The following is a 23,258-nucleotide window of genomic DNA, read 5'->3' on the forward strand; positions in this document are numbered from 1 at the left end:
GTGCCTTATTTACACATGAAAACATGGAAGTCCCCTGAAGAAAGTTATTTGCCTAAAACCACATGGCTAATGGGAGAGCTGAGACTAGACCAGGGCAACTTGATCATGGTCCAGTGTTTTTTCTCTTAGATTTCTCTGCCTTTTCTTACTACTATTTTTTTTTTTAAGAGTCATGTGAAGGTCATTCTATGATTAACTCTATCTCATAAATAATTTTTCATTGGTGCAGGATATATGTATAAGATGACGTAAGTCAATCTGTATTTGCCCTAGAGTTATATGTACTGTCTACACAGTCCATGAAACTCAGAATGGATAATATTACAAATTTCAAAAATAGATATCTGCTTATAATTATCATGGAAGAAAATAGTACCTTTTTAAAAGTTCTGCTCTAGGGCCTCAAATTTAAATACATGATTAATTTTTTGCTCTTTTCACTTACTCCTTAAATCTGCACATATTGAGCCAACATAGAAGTAACAGTGTCTTGTAATCTTGTACAAAATATTAAGCAATTACAGTTATTCTATAATAAAACAATTATTAAAATGAAAAAGCCCAGTAATGAACTAATAACTGTATTTACAAATTTGTAAAGGCACAATTGGCTTCAAAGTTAAATAAATAGACTCCTAAGTATGAACTTTAAAATACTCTCCAAATACAGTGGATTGCATTTAACACAGGGTTCCCTGAGCCTACTGTATTACTCTAGGAGGCTAGGTCTGGGTATTTATAAACATTTCTTGGATGCTTCTGATGACCAGTCAGGCTTGGACAACTCTGCTTAGCTAGTTCTAAATCACTCATGGATGAATTATACCAAAAGTGAGGCTTGATAGTAATTTGATTTTTCCAATCTGCCTTCTATGTGACAAGGACCTCCTGTTAAATACCTCATTCCATTGTTAAACTCATAATCTGAGTAAATGGAACTAGGAAATAGGGTCTGGCCAGTTTTTTATATATAAAATGCACCTGAAGGCTCTATATGGTGGTTTTTCTCAGCATTCTGTTTCATCATTTTACATTGGGGTTGCAAGTCATCCAGTTCTAGGAGCTGCGGCCAGGAAAAACTTGTGCTTTGTGCCTCACTGAGCTCTGTATGTTGATTTAATCAGACAGGCAGCAATATTCAGGTGTGCTTCAGGGATAGTAAAACAGGCAGGCTGAATTTACATATTTATGAGACAAAACTGTTTGAACTTAAACACACACACATACACACAAATTATGTCACTATGGTGTTTTCCTTTAAATGCTTTACGTGAACAATATTCCCAAGATTGCATTATTGAGAAACACAAGAACTACATCTAGAGGAAATCCTTTGAAATTAGATTCTAAATCCACCTTAATGCCAAGTAAGTAATGAGTACCAAGAGTACTGTATAGGAGTGCTGGGAGCAATGGCAACAACAAAACAAAACAAAACAAAACAAAAAACCCTAGTTGTTTTTTTTCTATTTTCTTTCTTAGATAAGATAGGGAACTGCTTAATTCCTTGCTTTCCTATGTCCTATGTCAAGGTTTGTTTGAGCTGTGCATGCGTGTGTGTTTTTGTGTGTAATAAAAGACAATAATCAAAAAACCAGGTCTTAAAATGTTACTGCTTCGAAGATATATCACCATTTCTCAACCTTTGGTTTGAATTTATCAGAGGAAGCGATATCAAACATACAAGCATAAAATGGCAGCCCTAATTATTACAAAAGCACAAAAGCAAGGACAAGAAGTCATTTACTCATTGTCTTCTTATTCTTTTCTCACCTACCTACAGGCAGATGACATTGTTATTTTTTAAAAATATAGCAGATTTAATTTTTCATAGAGACAAATTTAGGTGTGTTTATCAGAACAGATCTTCAGAAATCTGAAACTAAATTATGTCTTAGCCAGGGACACAAAGTATTCTGTTTTTGTCAAGGAAATTGCTACTATTACTCAGATAAGCTACCCCCAGAGCAAATGAGACTCAAATAGAGTAGACCTGTAGGGGGTACAGGGAAAGGAAGATAGGACTAAAAATAGAGAATGTCCCTATTTAGATACTGAAATTCTCTCAAGGAATATTCTACAGTGGGCCCATTATATTGCCTGGTCCCCATCTAGTTCTGAGAGGACAGGTGGAGTTGAGTCTCTACACGTTCGTTCTTACAAGGTCTTCCGGGGAGAAGGTAGGCATTTCAGTGTTTTATGGGATACAATCTCCGAGTGAGACATGAATGAAATGAAAGATGCAACCATGCACTTAACCTCAGCTTCCTTTTGGTTAAGAGCACAGAATTGGGCCCTTATCTGTTATCATTCTTTGAGATATGAAAGATGCACTGCAATAAATACAGCAGCTGTCACAACCATGCTCACATTGATTTCCTAATCACAACAAACGTATCATCATAAGGATAGTTGAAGCACATTCCAGGGTGGGCAATTTCTGCAGAAATGCTCCATGAAAAATTGCTTACTGATTTTTTTTTTTTTTTTTTTATGTATGTATTTATTTATTTATTTATTTATTTTTATTTTTTTTTTTTTTTTTTTTATCAATTCATCATTTATATCATGTATAACTCCCCAATGCAATCCCTCCCTCCTCCCCCCTCCCCCCTCCCCATGATAGGCCCCAGTGCGTGACGTTCCCCTTCCCGAGTTTATTTATTTTTATTTTTATTTTTTTGAGACGGAGTCTTGCTCTGTCACTCAGGCTAGAGTGCGGTGGCCGGATCTCAGCTCACTGCAAGCTCCGCCTCCCGGGTTCACGCCATTCTCCTGCCTCAGCCTCCCGAGAAGCTGGGACCACAGGCGCCCGCCACCTCGCCCGGCTAGTTTTTTTTTTTTTTTTTTTTTTTTTTTTTTTTAATTATACTTTAAGTTCTAGGGTACATGTGCATAACGTGCAGGTTTGTTACATATGTATACTTATGCCATGTTGGTGTGCTGCACCCATCAACTCGTCAGCACCCATCAATTCATCATTTATATCATGTATAACTCCCCAATGCAATCCCTCCCTCCTCCCCCCTCCCCATGATAGACCCCAGTGTGTGATGTTCCCCTTCCCGAGTCCAAGTGATCTCATTGTTCAGTTCCCACCTATGAGTGAGAACATGCGGTGTTTGGTTTTCTCTTCTTGTGATAGTTTGCTAAGAATGATGGTTTCCAGCTGCATCCATGTCCCTACAAAGGACGCAAACTCATCCTTTTTTATGGCTGCATAGTATTCCATGGTGTATATGTGCCACATTTTCTTAATCCAGTCTGTCACAGATGGACATTTGGGTTGATTCCAAGTCTTTGCTATTGTGAATAGTGCCGCAATAAACATACGTGTGCATGTGTCTTTGTAGTAGACTAATTTATAATCCTTTGGGTATATACCCAGTAGTGGGATGGCTGGGTCATATGGTACATCTAGTTCTAGATCCTTGAGGAATTGCCATACTGTTTTCCATAATGGTTGAACTAGTTTACAATCCCACCAACAGTGTAAAAGTGTTCCTATTTCTCCACATCCTCTCCAACACCTGTTGTTTCCTGACTTCTTAATGATTGCCATTCTAACTGGTGTGAGATGGTATCTCATTGTGGTTTTGATTTGCATTTCTCTGATGGCCAGTGATGATGAGCATTTTTTCATGTGTCTGTTGGCTGTATGAATGTCTTCTTTTGAGAAATGTCTGTTCATATCCTTTCCCCACTTTTTGATGGGGTTGTTTGTTTTTTTCTCGTATATTTGTTTGAGTTCTTTGTAGATTCTGGATATTAGCCCTTTGTCAGATGAGTAGGTTGCAAAAATTTTCTCCCATTCTGTAGGTTGCCTGTTCACTCTGATGGTAGTTTCTTTTGCTGTGCAAAAGCTCTTTAGTTTAATTAGATCCCATTTGTCAATTTTGGCTTTTGCTGCCGTTGCTTTTGGTGTTTTAGACATGAAGTCCTTGCCCATGCCTATGTCCTGAATGGTACTACCTAGATTTTCTTCTAGGGTTTTTATGGTATTAGGTCTAACATTTAAGTCTCTAATCCATCTTGAATTAATCTTCGTATAAGGGGTAAGGAAAGGATCCAGTTTCAGCTTTCTACTTATGGCTAGCCAATTTTCCCAGCACCATTTATTAAATAGGGAATCCTTTCCCCATTTCTTGTTTCTCTCAGGTTTGTCAAAGATCAGATGGCTGTAGATGTGTGGTATTATTTCTGAGGACTCTGTTCTGTTCCATTGGTCTATATCTCTGTTTTGGTACCAGTACCATGCTGTTTTGGTTACTGTAGCCTTGTAGTATAGTTTGAAGTCAGGTAGTGTGACACCTCCAGCTTTGTCCTTTTGACTTAGGATTGTCTTGGCAATGCGGGCTCTTTTTTGGTTCCATATGAACTTTAAAGCAGTTTTTTCCAATTCTGTGAAGAAAGTCATTGGTAGCTTGATGGGGATGGCATTGAATCTATAAATAACCTTGGGGAGTATGGCCATTTTCACGATATTGATTCTTCCTATCCATGAGCATGGTATGTTCTTCCATTTGTTTGTGTCCTCTTTGATTTCACTGAGCAGTGGTTTGTAGTTCTCCTTGAAGAGGTCCTTTACATCCCTTGTAAGCTGGATTCCTAGGTATTTTATTCTCTTTGAGGCAATTGTGAATGGAAGTTCATTCCTGATTTGGCTCTCTGCTTGTCTGTTGCTGGTGTATAAGAATGCTTGTGATTTTTGCACATTAATTTTGTATCCTGAGACTTTGCTGAAGTTGCTTATCAGCTTAAGGAGATTTTGGGCTGAGACGATGGGGTTTTCTAAATATACAATCATGTCATCTGCAAACAGGGACAATTTGACTTCTTCTTTTCCTAACTGGATACCCTTGATTTCTTTCTCTTGCCTGATTGCCCTAGCCAGAACTTCCAACACTATGTTGAATAGGAGTGGTGAGAGAGGGCATCCCTGTCTTGTGCCAGTTTTCAAAGGGAATTTTTCCAGTTTTTGCCCATTCAGTATGATATTAGCTGTGGGTTTGTCATAAATAGCTCTTATTATTTTGAGGTACGTTCCATCAATACCGAATTTATTGAGCGTTTTTAGCATGAAGGGCTGTTGAATTTTGTCAAAAGCCTTTTCTGCATCTATTGAGACAATCATGTGGTTCTTGTCTTTGGTTCTGTTTATATGCTGGATTACGTTTATTGATTTGCGAATGTTGAACCAGCCTTGCATCCCAGGGATGAAGCCCACTTGATCATGGTGGATAAGCTTTTTGATGTGCTGCTGAATCCGGTTTGCCAATATTTTATTGAGGATTTTTGCATCAATGTTCATCAGGGATATTGGTCTAAAATTCTCTTTTTTTGTTGTGTCTCTGCCAGGCTTTGGTATCAGGATGATGTTGGCCTCATAAAATGAGTTAGGGAGGATTCCCTCTTTTTCTATTGATTGGAATAGTTTCAGAAGGAATGGTACCAGCTCCTCCTTGTACCTCTGGTAGAATTCAGCTGTGAATCCATCTGGTCCTGGACTTTTTTTGGTGGGTAGGCTATTAATTGTTGCCTCAATTTCAGAGCCTGCTATTGGTCTATTCAGGGATTCAACTTCTTCCTGGTTTAGCCTTGGGAGAGTGTAAGTGTCCAGGAAATTATCCATTTCTTCTAGATTTTCTAGTTGATTTGCGTAGAGGCGTTTATAGTATTCTCTGATGGTAGTTTGTATTTCTGTGGGGTCAGTGGTGATATCCCCTTTATCATTTTTTATTGCATCTATTTGATTCCTCTCTCTTTTTTTCTTTATTAGCCTTGCTAGCGGTCTGTCAATTTTGTTGATCTTTTCAAAAAACCAACTCCTGGATTCATTGATTTTTTGGAGGGTTTTTTGTGTCTCTATCTCCTTCAGTTCTGCTCTGATCTTAGTTATTTCTTGCCTTCTGCTAGCTTTTGAATGTGATTGCTCTTGCCTCTCTAGTTCTTTTAATTGTGATGTTAGAGTGTCAATTTTAGATCTTTCCTGCTTTCTCTTGTGGGCATTTAGTGCTATAAATTTCCCTCTACACACTGCTTTAAATGTGTCCCAGAGATTCTGGTATGTTGTATCTTTGTTCTCATTGGTTTCAAAGAACATCTTTATTTCCGCTTTCATTTCGTTATGTACCCAGTAGTCATTCAGGAGCAGGTTGTTCAGTTTCCAAGTAGTTGAGCGGTTTTGATTGAGTTTCTTAGTCCTGAGTTCTAGTTTGATTGCACTGTGGTCTGAGAGACAGTTTGTTATAATTTCTGTTCTTTTACATTTGCTGAGGAGTACTTTACTTCCAATTATGTGGTCAATTTTGGAATAAGTGCGATGTGGTGCTGAGAAGAATGTATATTCTGTTGATTTGGGGTGGAGAGTTCTATAGATGTCTATTAGGTCCGCTTGGTGCAGAGATGAGTTCAATTCCTGGATATCCTTGTTAACTTTCTGTCTCGTTGATCTGTCTAATGTTGACAGCGGAGTGTTGAAGTCTCCCATTATTATTGTATGGGAGTCTAAGTCTCTTTGTAAGTCTCTAAGGACTTGCTTTATGAATCTGGGTGCTCCTGTATTGGGTGCATATATATTTAGGAGAGTTAGCTCTTCCTGTTGAATTGATCCCTTTACCATTATGTAATGGCCTTCTTTGTCTCTTTTGATCTTTGATGGTTTAAAGTCTGTTTTATCAGAGACTAGGATTGCAACCCCTGCTTTTTTTTGTTCTCCATTTGCTTGGTAGATCTTCCTCCATCCCTTTATTTTGAGCCTATGTATGTCTCTGCATGTGAGATGGGTCTCCTGAATACAGCAGACTGATGGGTCTTGACTCTTTATCCAGTTTGCCAGTCTGTGTCTTTTAATTGGAGCATTTAGTCCATTAACATTTAAGGTTAATATTGTTATGTGTGAACTTGATCCTGCCATTATGATATTAACTGGTTATTTTGCTCGTTAGTTGATGCAGTTTCTTCCTAGCCTCGATGGTCTTTACATTTTGCCAAGTTTTTGCGATGGCTGGTACCGGTTGTTCCTTTCCATGTTTAGGGCTTCCTTCAGGGTCTCTTGTAAGGCAGGCCTGGTGGTGACAAAATCTCTAAGCATTTGCTTATCTGTAAAGGATTTTATTTCTCCTTCACTTATGAAACTTAGTTTGGCTGGATATGAAATTCTGGGTTGAAAATTCTTTTCTTTAAGAACGTTGAATATTGGCCCCCACTCTCTTCTGGCTTGTAGAGTTTCTGCCGAGAGATCTGCTGTTAGTCTGATGGGCTTCCCTTTGTGGGTGACCCGACCTTTCTCTCTGGCTGCCCTTAAGATTTTTTCCTTCATTTCAACTTTGGTGAATCTGGCAATTATGTGTCTTGGAGTTGCTCTTCTGGAGGAGTATCTTTGTGGCGTTCTCTGTATTTCCTGAATTTGAATGTTGGCCTGCCCTACTAGGTTGGGGAAGTTCTCCTGGATGATATCCTGAAGAGTGTTTTCCAACTTGGTTCCATTTTCCCCCTCACTTTCAGGCACCCCAATCAGACGTAGATTTGGTCTTTTTACGTAATCCCATACTTCTTGCAGGCTTTGCTCATTTCTTTTTCTTCTTTTTTCTTTTGGTTTCTCTTCTCGCTTCATTTCATTCATTTGATCTTCAATCGCTGATACTCTTTCTTCCAGTTGATCGAGTCGGTTACTGAAGCTTGTGCATTTGTCACGTATTTCTCGTGTCATGGTTTTCATCTCTGTCATTTCGTTTATGATCTTCTCTGCATTAATGAGTCTAGCTGTCAATTCTTCCACTCTTTTTTCAAGATTTTTAGTTTCTTTGCGCTGGGTACGTAATTCCTCCTTTAGCTCTGATAAGTTTGATGGACTGAAGCCTTCTTCTCTCCTCTCGTCCAAGTCATTCTCTGACCAGCTTTGATCCGTTGCTGGTGATGGGCTGCGCTCCTTTGCAGGGGGAGATGCGCTCTTATTTTTTGAATTTCCAGCTTTTCTGCCCTGCTTCTTCCCCATCTTTGTGGTTTTATCTGTCTCTGGTCTTTGATGGTGGTGACGAACTGATGGGGTTTTGGTATAGGTGTCCTTCCTGTTTGATAGTTTTCCTTCTGACAGTCAGAAGGACTCTCTGTTGGTCTGTTGGAGATTGCTTAAGGTCCACTCCAGACCCTGTTTGCCTGGGTATCAGCAGCAGAGGTTGCCGAAGATAGAATATTGCTGAACAGCGAGTGTACCTGTCTGATTCTTCCTTTGGAAGTGTCCTCTCAGGGGTGTACTCCACCCTGTGAGGTGTGGGGTGTCAGACTGCCCCTAGTGGGGGATTTCTCCCAGCTAGGCTACTCAGGGGTCAGGGACACACCTGAGCAGGCAGTCTGTCCGTTCTCAGATCTCAACCTCCGCGTTGGGAGATCCACGGCTCTCCCCAAAGCTGTCAGACAGAGTCGTTCGCGTCTGCACCGGCTCCCGCTACTTCCCCTGTTGGTCTTCAGCTGTGCGCTGTCCCCAGAGGTGGAGACTACAGAGACAGGCAGGCTTCCTTGAGCTGCTGTGAGCTCCACCCAGTTCGAGCTTCCCAGCGGCTTTGTTTACCTACTTAAGCCTCAGCAATGGCGGGCGCCCCTCCCCCAGCCTCGCTGCTGCCTTGCGGATAGATCGCGGCAGACTGCTGTGTTAGCAATGAGGGAGGCTCCGTGGGCGTGGGACCCTCCCGGCCAGGTGTGGGATATATTCTCCTGGAATGCCTGTATGCTTACAGCGCAGTATTGGGGTGGGAGTTACCCGATTTTCCAGGTGTTGTGTGTCTCAGTTCCCCTGGCTAGGAAAACGGATCCCCTTCCCCCTTGCGCTTCCAGGTGAGGCGATGCCTCGCCCTGCTTCAGCTCTCGCTGGTCAGGCTGCAGCAGCTGACCAGCACCGATTGTCCGGCACTCCCTAGTGAGATGACCCCAGTACCTCAGTTGAAAATGCAGAAATCACCGGTCTTCTGTGTCGCTCGCGCTGGGAGTTGGAGACTGGAGTTGTTCCTATTCGGCCATCTTGCTCTGCCCCCTCGCTTACTGATTTTGATTAAGAAGTCAGGGTTCTTTGAGGGTTGCAGAAAATATTATCACTGTATACTATATTTTCAGCTTATGCCACAGAAATTGGGAGAGCTAAATACCAATTTATGAGGTCATTTAGGGGTTCAAAAAGGGAACTGTCGTTAAGGCTTTCCTAAAATAGAACTGTTTTAATGGGTGAGTAACTAATTTCCTCCTCCAATGCAATATCATATATGAAGCCATCACAATATGAAATGATTTGGGATATGCAGGTGATCCAAATAAATCTCTGTAAAAGGCCCTGAACACATTCACTCAGCAAAGTAAAAATCCAGAAAGCAAGACAGTTTCAGAAACAAAACCCAGAAACTAAGACTGAGGAGTAAATGGCTGTTTCCTGTACTAGAAGTCTCAGTTCAGAAAAGCTACAAGTTTCATTTTAATCCATATGTGGGCCAGAAAAGTTATTCAAGCAAGGTTGATGATCTTTCAAAACCCCAAGGGGGACACATGGCCTTTCTGCTCATGACAGCTGTCACATACATCCTGTCAATAACAAGTACAACCAAATGGAGCTTTATTTGCCATTATAGGAGAGAGAAAGAATCACTGGAGGTAAAAAGATTAGGACAAATGGGGTCAAAGGTATTTCTACCAAAAAATATTACTCTAAAGCAAAATTAAAGAAATACCTCTCAGTTGAGCGCAGTGGCTCATGCCTGTAATGCCAGCACTTTGGGAGGCTGAGGCGGGTGGATCGAGACCATCCTGGCTAACATGGTGAAACATCGTCTCTACTAAAAATAAAAAAAAAATTAAAAAAAAAAAAAAAAAAAAAAAAAAAAAGCCAGGCGTGGTGGCGGGTGCCTGTAGTCCCAGCTACTCAGGAGGCAGAGGCAGGAGAATCGTGTGAACCTGGTAGGCGGAGGTTGCAGTGAGCTGAGATCATACCACTGCACTCCAGCCTGGGGGACAGAGCAAGATTCCATCTCAAAAAACAAACAAACAAAAAGAAATACCTCTCAATGATGAAATACACTTGAATTCAATTAGAGGGAGAATAACATTCTCCCTAGTACTGTCTAAAAAGATTCTATTACCAACCAAAAATGGATAGTGGTTTGAAAACGATGGTTAGGGTGTTTTCATGATGTCCACAATAATTTGTATTCATCTGTGAACACTGGAGCCATGGTAGAATATGGTAGAGATGAAAATAGATGATCTGAAAGTCACTGAGAACAAGCCTTTTAAGTATATGTCTATGTCACTGCTATATACATCAGCTGGGAGGGCCTTATTCAAAGAAAACTCCAAACTGGTTATGAGGGCTGACTTCCAAGACAATTGTGTGAACAGCTCCACACAGTCACAGTAGTCAGCAGTGGGTTATCTACAACAGCCAGGAGATTGGAAATCTTCCATGATGCTCCATGGTTACTCCAGTTTACTCAGCCTTTAAAATCTGGCTGAGTTACTAAACATCCAACTTGAGTCATGGTGCATTTTACAACTGGTTAGTAGTAGTAGTGACCCCAAGATGAACCCTCTATTTAAGACATTTATTCTTTATTTTTGCTTCCTGAATATCTGTTATATATTTTCTCTTGGAGCAATCCTCTTATTGTGGGGTGGGGAGTGCAGAGGAAGAGTATTAAATGACAATGGTGGGAGGAGGTTTAACTATTTACACTGAAGTTTCTTATTCCACAAAATGGCACACCTCTGAAGGAAGCCCCTTTTGTGAGCAGCCAAAGAAAAAGTGTGCCCTTCACAATGACCTGTGCTACTTAAGAGATACTCAGGGGCAGTTCGGGAACACAGGCTGGCACTGTGTCACCTTTACTGGCTTATGTTCAGGAGTGAGGTCATGATATTGTTTTCTACTGGTAAACACGAGTTTTCCAGCTCAGTGTCTTAAAATCTAGTTACTGAGAAAATTCTCTGCATAATGGACTTAATGGCCCAAAACTGGAATAGCAGGGATCTGGAATGAGGTGTGTCAGGAGAGCTATGCTATTTATATATGGGCAGAGCTTACACAGGCAGTTCTGCATCATCCTTGCTGCTATTAATAAACTTGCAGTCTTCCTGAGTAGCTAAATTAAAATGAATCTTACATGATTAAAAGTACCAAAAATGGAAAGAAACCTTGAACCATCTCTGCCCTAGTAGCCCTGATAATTAATAGACTATATGCCCAGGATAGAAAATGACTACCTCGTGATAGGTATGATTTATAATTGTGGCTCCCTAACTACAACCTTCAGTTGATTCAAGCAATTTTCTCACTGCCCTCTACACATCAAATAACTCTTTTTGTTCCTGTGGTTCATGCTATTTTTTTTTCTCTTGATGTGGTGTTCCTTTCTGTTTTGTTCCTAAATCTCATCCATCTATGGAAATTTGTAAAAGAGTTCTCAAAAACTCTTCTCCATTTGTGTCTATGCTGAATTCTGACTACACTTCTGGTCAGTTGCATAATTTAGTACACAATGTTCTGCACATGCGTTAGTTTAGCCCTTCTCTCTTCTTGAATTTCAAGTACCCCAACCCCTCTTACATTGCTGACCACACAGTAACACAGCTCTTGCTTCAAGGTAGGTATCCCAGTCAAACCAGTGGTGAAACTACCATTGCAAAATTATAACAGTGAAAGCCATCTGACCTAACCAACTTCCTCTTGCTGCCAACCTCCAAGCTGTCCTTGTTCCTTCTTGTGTATAGGCCAAACTAACTTTGCCAGGAACTAAGCTTATATTATAGTTTAACTTTGAAACAAAGTAACAGCGCTTTCCCAAAACAAATCCCCTTCCTGCCTGGAGACTAGATTGCCTTTGTAGGACTAACAAATCAGCCACAAGATTAGAAATGATGGTTTGTGAGTCATGCAGCTGGAGGCTACAAGATTCTGACACTCTCCAAATTGCTCCTGGGGATAACATTGCTATTGTAAATCCTAAAATCAGTGCTTGAGATATTTTGCAGACCCTGCACATGGATCAGTAGGCACCACCTGATGAATAAACTGGCTCATCTATCTTGTGGCCCTGACCCAGGAACTGACTCAGTGCAAGAAGACAGCTTAGATTCCCCATGACTTCATCTCTGAAGCAAATAGCACTCCCAACTCACTAGCCCCTACCCACCAAATTATCCTTCAAAACAATGATTCTTGAATTCTTGGGGAGAATGATTTGAGTAATAATAAAACTCTGGTATCCCGCTCAGCCGGCTATGCCTAAATAACTCTTGCAATTCCTCTGTCTTAATAAATCGGCTTTGTCTAGGGAGTGGGCAAGGTGAACCCATTGGGCAGTTACAGTGGCGTGGGTTCATTTTCCAGACCCTCAATAATAAAATTTTCAATTGATACTGATCTTTTGGAAAACCCACACTTTCATGACAACAAAAGAAAATTATTAAAACAAAGGCTGACCTGAAATGCACAAGGGGTATTGTCCACACAGTAAACTCTCAAGTTGTAATCCAGTGAGTTACAGGACATGCAGCCAAAAACTGCCACCTTCAGTTGCTTCACGGCACAGTCTGTGATTGGCTCTCCAGTGAGTGCATAGGTCCCAAAGCTGTCTAGGAGCACATGACATGCAAAGGGGTCCAAAAGGCAGTAACAGGATGTGGATTCATCTTCCACTGACATCACTTCCTGTTGGGAAAGGTGTGTTTATTCTCTCACTTGGAAATAAGATGTGATCTAACCATTATATTGCCAGGACACAAATAAATGAACACACAAATATAATTTTTTTTTTTTTCAGAATAGTCCTATGACCAGTTATCCTGATGTTAACTGTTCCTCTTCTATCAAAATAACTGCTGACATCAAGAACTCAAGAAATGGGCTGGGTGTCGTGGCTCATGCCTGTAATCCCAGCACTTTGGGAGGCTGAGGCAGGCAGATCACCTGAGGTCAGGAGTTCAAGACTAGCCTGGTCAACATGATGAAACCCCATCTCTACTAACAAAAATTAGCCAGGTGTGGTGGCACACGCCTGTAATCCCAGCTACTCGGGGGGGTCTGAGGCAGAAGAATCACTTCAAACTGTGAGGCAGAGTTTGCGGTAGGCTGAGATCGCTCCACTGCACTCCAGCCTGGGCAATAAAGCAAGACTCTGTTTCAAAAGAAAAAAAAAAAAAAAAAAACTCAAGAAATGGTTATGTTCAGTGTGCTAGAATTTCTACTTCATTGGTTATAATAACAAAAATCACTTTGAAAATTCTATTTCTGGCTAATTTGTTCAATGTTGAGTTTTAGAAATCTTAAACCTTATCAATAAGCAACATTTTTTTTTTTTTTTTTTACAAACACCTGTTTCTGACAACTCTTTAAATATCCTTAAGGTAATGTTTATTTTCTCTCAAACATTTTATCCTCTTTCATCCCACTGAAATAATTTACAAGGGACCACTAAATAAATGAATTAGATAACATGTCCTAGAATATTTCACCCTCCCTGTTAAGAACTTTAGTATATGTGACTGGTTTGATAGAGCATAAATATAACACCATCTGTGTATAAGAGATTGTGAGGAAGTGCTGGGAAGAAAAATTAAAGTGACAAAAATCAAAGCAAAGCCAAACATAATGGGAAGAGGACGAAAACATGGCCCTTTAGGAAACCCATGGAACTTCATGCCCCAGGAAATCTGTTGATGGTTGCACTAAAACACACTAAATAGCAGAATGCATTCCAGAATCAAGAAAATAGTTTCAAGACACTAGTGGGCAGGGTAAAGGTAATCCATTGCAGCAACTGGGAATTTTCTTCTCCTAAAGAAACATGATTTTCCTTTTACTTCTTTGGCCTTAAGTGCCTTCTGGGAGGAAGACCCTAGGGCTGGCTGGAACATGTCATTGTGTTCCAACAAAGATAATTCTCCCAGTTTCATGCAAGCTGACTGTAGATGGACATAAAGGAAGCCCTATCAGGCAGATAAATCAGAGCTTTCACTTAAAATAGTAATTCAGCTGCAATCTGTCTTTGCTGTGACTGTCTCCCCTGTTGTTAATGTCTTATTGTGTATCCTCATTCTCTTTCCTTGTCTCCTACTGTATCCCTTTTGTATGCACTCATACACACAGGAAACAGACACTGATAATAATTCTCAATGCATTCGTTAACTAAAAAACATATATTAAGCAGCAAACGTGTTCCTGATTAAACATAGTTACCTTAGAATCCCCAGGATGGAAAAAAAATAGACATAGTTATTTTCCTTCTGAACACAGACTGCCTGCCCTGAACCTCCTCCCTAACTCCACAGAGGCCACAGAATAATATCCATGAAGACAGGGACGAGGCCAAGGAGGAAGTGAAGGGGATCAATGAGCAGGTATGTAGGTGTAGATGAATATGTGGGTAATTACAACTGTATTCTAAAACCAAACAAGAAAGCTCTGGATTATCCCTTGCTTCTCTTTTCTATTATAATGGGAAAAAGAAAAAAAAAAAAAAAAACAAAAAACTAGCCAATATGTTTAGGCTTTTATAAAATACTTGACACCAACCCTTTGCTAACAAAGAAATGCTGATTTGTGGTGTTAGATGTTAAGGTTAAATCTATCCCATAGGTGGAACCCAAATTCCATTGTTTAAAAAAGGAAGTAAACGGTCTCACCTCCCATTTGCCCTGCTGTGTCCTCTTCTTTAAATGGATATTCCAGTGCTCAGAACTGACATCTGCACAGTGTGGGATGGTCAATGCAAAGGGAGTGGTGACGATCATGTCTGGAGGACCACAGGTGACTTCAGGACTCAGGAGCACCTCAGAGCCATCTGACTGGAGGCTTCACAGTTGAAAAAAGGATAAAAGAGAGGAGTATGTAGAGGAGGGGCCATATTTGAATGAGAATTTGGTTAACAGACTGGGGCTTTCTTCAGGCTTATGAATATTCCTTTCCAGGATTTTCTTTTACAAAGGACTGGTCTGGAGAACAAGCATTTTTCATGAAGTTCTCAGACACACGGAGGGAGTTTAAGCCTAGATTTCAAATCTAGGTTTTGATAAACCCACCAACAAAATGACAAATGCTTCTTTAGAAATACAGGGCAGAATTGGAGAATGCAAAGACCCGGCTGGTGGGTCATGCACCAGTTATTGAATCCTTATTATTGTTGATGCCATTATCAATGAGCAAATAAAAGCTTCATAGAAATGACTGATCTCGTCATCTCGTTACCATCAAATTCCTTTCTCACGAAAACAATCTAAAATATTCTTAATGCTGGAAAATGAAAAAGCAAATTATTATGAAGCAAGATAGTATTTTGAAGATACAGACTGAGTGTGTTTATTCTGGCTTTGAAAACATTTATTTTTTGCCAATGAACAAATACACAGCTTATATAGCAATAGCACAGTAGACAGCTACAAATGTGCATAATATCATACATAAATGTATATCTTTCAACTCTTTTCTATTTTAGATCTAAATTTAAAATCATTCAATCCAAACCTGGTGTTCAGCTTTTCTGAATTGTGAATTATTTACAGTAAGAATGCAGAGTCATGGAACAGATCAAGGAAAGTGAAAGTTAGCTAAAATGGAATCATACCTCATTGAATGCCTCCCTCTTTCATGTCTTTGGCTTTTGTTTTTAATCTGCACCCCCAAACAGTAAGGAGGAGTAGTTTACAGAACAGTAATCAGTGAGAAGAACCCAGATGTCTGCTTATTTTTCCTCTAATGGCATATGTGTCCTTTAACAACCTGTTTGATCCTTTGTTTGCTGGATTTTCACTTGTAAGAAAAATAATAATATTGAATACAGAGCAATGCTATGGGAGAGCTGGAATTGGTATTATTACCAAAGCTTTTACTTATACTACCTAGGAAGGACATTGAAATATGTCATCCTTGACTAAAAAAGCAATTCCTTGGGCAAAATAAAGATAAAATTTAGTGCTAAAAGATACCATCTTTCCCATGATCTTCTATAAACAAAGAGTTTTTCTCTGAGTTCATCCAATGTGCTATTCATTTCTGAATTGCTTATGTTGACATCTATTCTCTCAAGTTAGTAATGGTTATACTTGAGTTCCTTGTCTATCACTTGCTGCTGCAATAAAGCCAGGCCATATAATTGAGGCGCATTTTATGTCTACTCCGTCTAAAACCGTACATGTAACATTATCACATTGTCTCCTCCCCTCTCCAAGAAGCCCTGGAGATGCCTTTAAAAAGTTGAGTCTCCCACAAAGGTAACCACAGTCCAAAATAGACAATTCTTCCCATACGAGCAAAACACAGGTTAAGATGGTCATGTCTTCATTTACCCTTAAGTAGGGGAGGCGAGGAGAGGGGACTGGAAAGCAGTGTATTAGCAACATCAAATGCTCTGTGGAAAGCCTAGAATAATATACTCAAGGTTTGAAAAAAAAAAAAAAAAACATAAAATTCAAATGTGCAGCCTGTATGTGGGTGCCTGCCAGCGGCCATCAGAGAGGGTGAAGCTCTTTCCATGTAATTACTGCCTGCATTCATCATGGACAGGAATAGCAGGGATGCTTATGAGTGACCGATGACAAGCTCTCCTAAAAGAACTATTTAATTGCTTTCAGAGAATTATCCTCCTTGTTGAACATATTGTTCAAACATATGGGAATTTGGGGAATTATTTAATGCCAAATGAACTGAAATCAGCTAATTAGATGAACTCTCACACTCGTGAATAGCAAGACTCCTTTCACAGTGAACAGCTTTAGGAGTCAGAGGCAGTGCGTATTGAATACGAGCCAGGGCATGGAATAGGAGTTTTGTATTAAATAGGCATTAGGCATTTCCTTAAGTGCAAAGTAAGTAAATCAAGATTTATATTTAATCCTCCCACTGTGAAAACAGTGTCCATGGGTATAGGTCTCTCTCTGGCGAAGGAACAAAACTTCACCAGAAGTTAACCAGAACTTCACAAAAATCTCCCAATATTTTTTCTCCCCACGATTAATAACAATTTGTCCTTTTCTGCTACCTTCTATCTGTAACAATCAGGGAGATTTACAAATATTAATTAAAGCTCTTCGCACACCTATAGAGGCAGGTGTTAACAGCATAAGGTCACAGAGGAGTCAATCAAGGTGATGGCAGAAAAATAACCCAAAATTTCTCACTCACAGGCTCTCGCTCTCTGTGACCAGATTGTACTTTTCTACTCTGTTACCATTAGGAGATTTCTGGCCAAATTGCTGGATCTTATGACATCTCAAGGAAAGATCAGGGAAGGGGGTTGCAATATAGTCCAAGGGTAATCATGGATACAGATTCAGGACATTTGAGGACAGAGGGCTGGGGAGGGAAGCCGTTAATTGGATGTGGACAAAAAAATGAGCCTTCTTAAGGAAATCATAGATGGCGTTTAAGCTTTCCAGCATTGCATAATCCACAACAAGGCAGTATACATGTCCCTGCTGGGGTGGGGGGTGGGGGGGTCGCATAAAAAGGTAACACATTTTTCTAAAATTGCTGTGAGCTAATAATAACTGTGAACTAATAAAAGCAGTGATTTCAGGATAAAGATATGAACCACCTCAATGTATCACATACCCTAGTGTGGTCTGTAGACTGAAAACCCTTTTTGGGTAGAACTTTTGCTACTTAATGTTTTTCATTGTTCTCTATCTATACATACATATGCACATATACATACATGCATATATATTTGTAATTTAAATGCTGTGTATAGATAGAAAAAGTTTAACAATTTTAGCCCGGTCTTATTTCTATAGGAACTCTGCTTTCTGAGATGATTAATTCATGCAATTTTCATACATTGTCATTGCATCAATGTACGCTTTGACTTAAATTCTCAATGCCTTAGGAATGTGCATGATGGACATTTAAGGCTCCTTGGAAATGATGCTGGTCTCCTTGCTTTTATTCTTGCCTTTCACAGTCTGTCCTCCATGCAGCCACCTCAGTCATCCTACCAAAAATGCCAGTGTTTTCTCACCTCATGGAATTGCTACAATTCGTACTCCTCTGGAGTGCTGGGTGCTGCCCGGAAGAGCTTTCCCCTAGACATCCACATGATTTGCCCCCCTTGTGCCTGTCAGGTTCTTGCTTAACTGACATACTAATGAGGTTTTCTCTGACCAGGCCTTGGTAATTGCAGCATTCCCAATACTAAAAGTGGATCTTTGTTTGGCTTTTTCTCTTCAACACTTAATTCCCTCTAGTGTACCATACCATTTGCCTATTTATTGTTATTTTTTCTGTCCCACTAACTAGAATGTAGGCTCCTTGAGGCCAGGGAATTTTTTTTTTTTTTTTTTTTAGACACAGTTTTGCTCTTGTCGCCCAGGCTGAAGTGCAGTGGCACCATCTTGGGCTCACTACGACCTCCGTCTCCTAGGTTCAAGTGATTCTACAGCCTCAGCCTCCCGAGTAGCAGGGATTACAGGCACGTACTACCATGCCCAGCTAATTTTTGTATTTTTAGTAGAGATGGGGCTTCACCATGTTGGTGAGGCTGGTCTCAAACTCCTGACCTCAGGTGATCCAGCCACCTCGGCCTCTCAATGTGCTGGGATTACAGACGTAAGCTACCACGCCTAGCCCAGGGATTATTTTTTTTTCTGCTTAGCTCATCATTGCATCCCCAGTGCTTCATATATGCCAGCTGTAAGCACTCAAAAATACTTGTTGAAAAGGACATAGAAGTCAGCTTGAAGAGATTCTCACTGATCAAATCTGGAACCTTTTGAGCATCAGAGTAAATCATGGCAGTAAAGAATTATAACCCATTGAGTCATACTATAAGAATCCACAAAATAAAAATCCACATAAGAATGAATCAATGAGAAGGGAAAACTCTTCCACATAAGAGAAAACCAACAAATAAATGTAGAAAACCATCAATTAGCAATCAGCTACATTAACACTTGGTTGAGAATCATAAATGGATGTTAACCTATTGGGTGAAAGTTTAAACAATAATAAATAACTATTTACACATTCCCAAAGTATCTTCCCACCAGGTACTTAACTGTTTACCAAAGGTAAAAGAATACTTCACAGCAGACAACACCTAACATGAATGACCAAGTTAACATTCCCTGGAATGGATGGATCCACAGAATATACCTCTTGACAGGACACAGTGAAGAGAACCTAGCATCACTTCTGTGACATTCCGGCTAAAATTCCACAGCCTGAATCTCCTCATAAGGAACCATTAGACAAGCTCAGAGGAAAGCATATTCTGCAAAATAACTTATCTGCACTCTTCAAAGCTGTCAATGTCATGAAATACAAAGATTCAGGAATGGTTCCAGATGAAAGCAGACCAAAGGCACAGTACAACAGCATGCAATGAAGTGACTTGGACTTTAATTTGCTCTCAAGGACATTATTCAGACAAGTGAAATATAAATAAAGTGTGTAGTGTACTAAGAGTATTTTTTCAATGTTAATTTCCTGATTTTGTTAATTGTGCCATGTTTATAGAAGATAATTTCTTGGTTGGGGGATATATACATGAAAGTATCTAGGGATAAAGGGTCATCTTGTTCACAGTGGTTAGAAAGTATATATATGCACATAAATATATATTTTATTCATTTTTATATGTATATGAAGGAGAGAGGAAAGAGACAAATACAGAAAATTTAGTAAAATATTAACATTTGTGAATCTGAGTGTAGGACACACAGGAATTCTTGATATTATCGTTGCAACTTTCCCTTGAGTTTGCGATTTTGTCAAGATTATTATTATTACTTTTTTTAAATGAATGCGGCTGGGCATGGTGGCTCACGTCTGTAATCCCAGCACTTTGGGAGGCTGAGGTGGGGGGATCACTTGAGGTCAGGAGTTCAAGACCAGCCTGGCCAACATGGTGAGACCCCCGTCTCTACTGAAAAAAAAAAAAAAAAAAAAAATTAGCCAGGCGTGGTGGTGCATGCCTGTAGTCCCAGCTACTCAGGAAGCTGAGGCAAGAGAATTGGTTGAACCTGGGAGGCGGATGTTGCAGTGAGCCGAGATCGCCCCACTGTGCTCCAGTCTGGGCAAAAGAGTGAGACTGTCTCAAAAAAATAAATAATAAAAAATGAATGCATGAAAATAGAAGGCCTAGGGAGAATTTTTCCAGAATTCTTACAAAGAAATCAGCAGGTAGACTGCTCTGTAAATATCCATTAAGTCCATTTTGTTCTAGGCTATAATTTAAGTCCATTCTTTGTTGACACTCTTGATGACCTGACTAGTCCTGTCAGTGACTGGGTACAGTATACACCGCTCAGGTGATGGGTGCACCAAAATCTCAGAAATCACCACTAAATAACGTATTCATGTAACCAAACACTACCTGTTTCCTAAAAACTATTAAAATAATAATTTTAAAAAATCAGTGGGGCCATTGATTAACATATGAAACACACAGTGGAGGATGATGAAGGTGCTGTAGTTGGTGGTGACAGGGTGATGGTCCAGACCTCACCACGTAGTACCTAACATCCTACAGCATCCATCTGCACATGAGTGCCAACCAGAGGTCATGCTGAAGGTCAGCTACAAGGCAGCAACTGCTAATAACCATGGTAGGATGGGAGGTACATCCTGGACATTTTGCCTCTGTGCTCAATACTCCTTGACCTGCTGCTAGACTTGTAACACTTCACTTTCTTTAAGGAAAACGACCAGTTCCAAGTTCCAATATGAGATTTTTACTGTAGCTGTTGTCTTCCATGCTGTGCTTGGTAATTATCGTTCCCTCCTTTCCTCCTTATGGTCTATATTCTAGATTAATGTAGGTTTGATCACCTTTACCCAGAGTATCACTCAGGAATCCAGGAAGGAGAGTAATGATAGTTTTACTATGTCAGACCCTGGGTCGATACATAATTAAATCATATTTGAATGGAAAAGACATCAAGGCTGATAGATGGAAGCTGTACTCAGTCTTAAAAGCTCAGAAAGCAAGGTAACTCCAGCCTCCTAGAGTTTTCTACCCACAAGACATACAGTTTTAATTATTATTATTCATTTTTCATTAAGATCCTCAGATTTTGACCTGGGGTGCTAAAATTGCTGTGGATAAAAACAAGGTTTTAAGGTTTATTATTTTTCTCTCTCTCTTTTTTTGGAGTCAGCTCTCTCTCTCTCACTCAATTGATCTGACCAGAGATTTCAGATCGGCCCTAGGGAAATGACATCACTGAATCTCCTAGAGAGATGGACCCTTTAAAGCCAGCTTTTCCCATCAGTCAACCCCAACACTGTGGCTATGTCCTCTACCTCTTGTAATCACTATGTGTGATTTAAGAAAACAGATTCCTGGAGAGGGGAACAGGAAGTGAGAAGCAGAATGGAGGACAAAAGTGGGCAGCAACATTTTCTCTTTATTATAGCAGACTCCTGTTTTCATCGTCAAGTGGTTCTAAAACTGTAATGTTTTTCAAAATTGCTTAGGAAGCTTGTTTAAAATTATACTCCTGGATGCCACCAAGGAAGCTTTTGATTTGGTGTTTCTGGGATAGGGCCCACGAACCTGCATTTTCTACATGCAAGGTGGTGCTGGCACTAACATTTGAGAAAAGTTGTGTAGTTCTTAAAAAAAAAAATCCAAAGCAACATCTCATGCACTGGGGCCTTGGTGCTCCATCAAATATAGGACGGTCCATTCTGAAGTGGAATTTAGATGATGGTCAAGTTTAAATGCTCAGTATTAAGGCCCTGGCTGATACTACAATGATGGAAAATCCAACTACACAGGAACTGTTCCTACATCCCACTTCTCTAAGTAACATGTGTATTAATAAGCAAAGATGTCAGGTTGGGGCGCTGATTAGCAGTAACTGGAAATAATGTTATAGGTCATCAAGCCATTATAGTCCATCCATTGGGGCAGGAAAAGGAGCACTTAGAACAGTGGATTAGTACAAGCAACAAGTTCAATTCACTGAGGATAGAAACATATGGATGTTCTATTAAAGGGCTTAAAGATCTGGGTCACCCACACGCTATTATCTGAAATAGGATCACAGAAAGAGAGATGGCATATGGGGTTGGGGTGGGAGAGGAATTATATACACACTGGAATGAGTATCTGAATTTGCTGAAATTTGAGCAACACCACACAGAGAGATTACCCTGTTTGCATATGTTAAACGGCTTTAGTTTACACACACTTTCATAGGGTGTTTACCAATTAATATACGAAAGGAATCACAAATCGTGTAAATCACCAGTTCCTAGACACAATTTAAGCCTAGTCTTTCATGCAGTGTCAGGCTTGCATTTAGCTTGTCTTTTTAGAAGAAGTGAGATAGTGAGATGATGGCTCATTGAAAGTGCCTTAAAAATGAATGAGAGTGAGGAGGATGGGAGAAGAGTGGGACTATGTATCACGCTGCTGGGGCATTTTTTATATCCACTATGTTGTTTATCCACTTACATTTTGAACAGAGAAAACAGCCTTTCTGGGGTAATCTGAAACCTATTTCACAGAATCCTTTTATTTTAGGCTGGGGAGGGGTTCAGGAGTTATGAGGCCAACACTTTCTTTGTTCAGATGCATGGCATGGGGTCAGTGACCCAACCAAAGTCATATCTCAACTTTGTGGCAGAGCTGGAACCACAGTCTACTGCTCTGTTAGTCGTGGTTGGGATAGGTAGGCAGTGGAAGGAAGAAGGAATGTGTTCCCTGGGATATATTCTCCAAACCCGGAGTTTAAATTAAAATGTTGGCATGGGAATGAAGACCGGACTCACAGACACTAAACAAAACCTGAGGAATGCAGGGCCCTGAGGTACAGAGCGGGGTCAAAATAGAAGCTTGTATTAGTTTCCCATTACTGTCACAGCACAGACTTACTGGCTTAAAACACAAATTATCCCACAGTTCTCTAGGTCAGAAGTCTAACTGAGCTAATATGAAGGCTGTCAGGAGGCTTGTGCTCCTTCTGAAGGTTCCAGGAGAATCTAGTTTCTAGAGGCTGTCTGCATTCCTTGGCTCAAGGTCCCTTCTTCCATCTTCAAGCGATACCTTCAAATCTGTCTTTCCCTCTGATATTCCTACCTTCCTCTCCTAAGGACCCTTATGTTAGGTCTATTTGGAGAGTCCAGGATAATTTCTCCTTCTCAAGGTCTTTGATCTTAATTACATCTGCAAATTCCCCTTTGTATGCTTGTAAATTCACAGGTTCTAGGAACTAGGACATCTCTAGGGAGCCAGCTTTCTGCCTTCTGCCAGAATTTTCATCCCTTGAGATCCCCCTGG

The 23,258-nt window shown here is 40.2% G+C and overlaps 1 protein-coding gene across 2 annotated transcripts in view; it reads right to left on the reverse strand.

Moving 5' to 3' along the window:
- The window catches only part of UNC5D (unc-5 netrin receptor D), a 584,232-nt gene that overhangs the window by 37,870 nt on the left and 523,104 nt on the right, over positions 1-23,258 (reverse strand). For both annotated transcript variants that reach the window (XM_010370595.2, XM_030937254.1), the window contains exons 12-13: positions 14,662-14,830; positions 12,461-12,688 (exon numbers count right to left, since the gene is read on the reverse strand). In XM_010370595.2, the coding sequence (XP_010368897.1) occupies positions 12,461-12,688; positions 14,662-14,830 (397 nt within the window). The remainder of the gene's footprint in view (positions 1-12,460; positions 12,689-14,661; positions 14,831-23,258) is intronic.

This window comes from Rhinopithecus roxellana, chromosome 9, assembly GCF_007565055.1.
Source record: "Rhinopithecus roxellana isolate Shanxi Qingling chromosome 9, ASM756505v1, whole genome shotgun sequence".
Taxonomy (NCBI): domain Eukaryota; kingdom Metazoa; phylum Chordata; class Mammalia; order Primates; family Cercopithecidae; genus Rhinopithecus; species Rhinopithecus roxellana.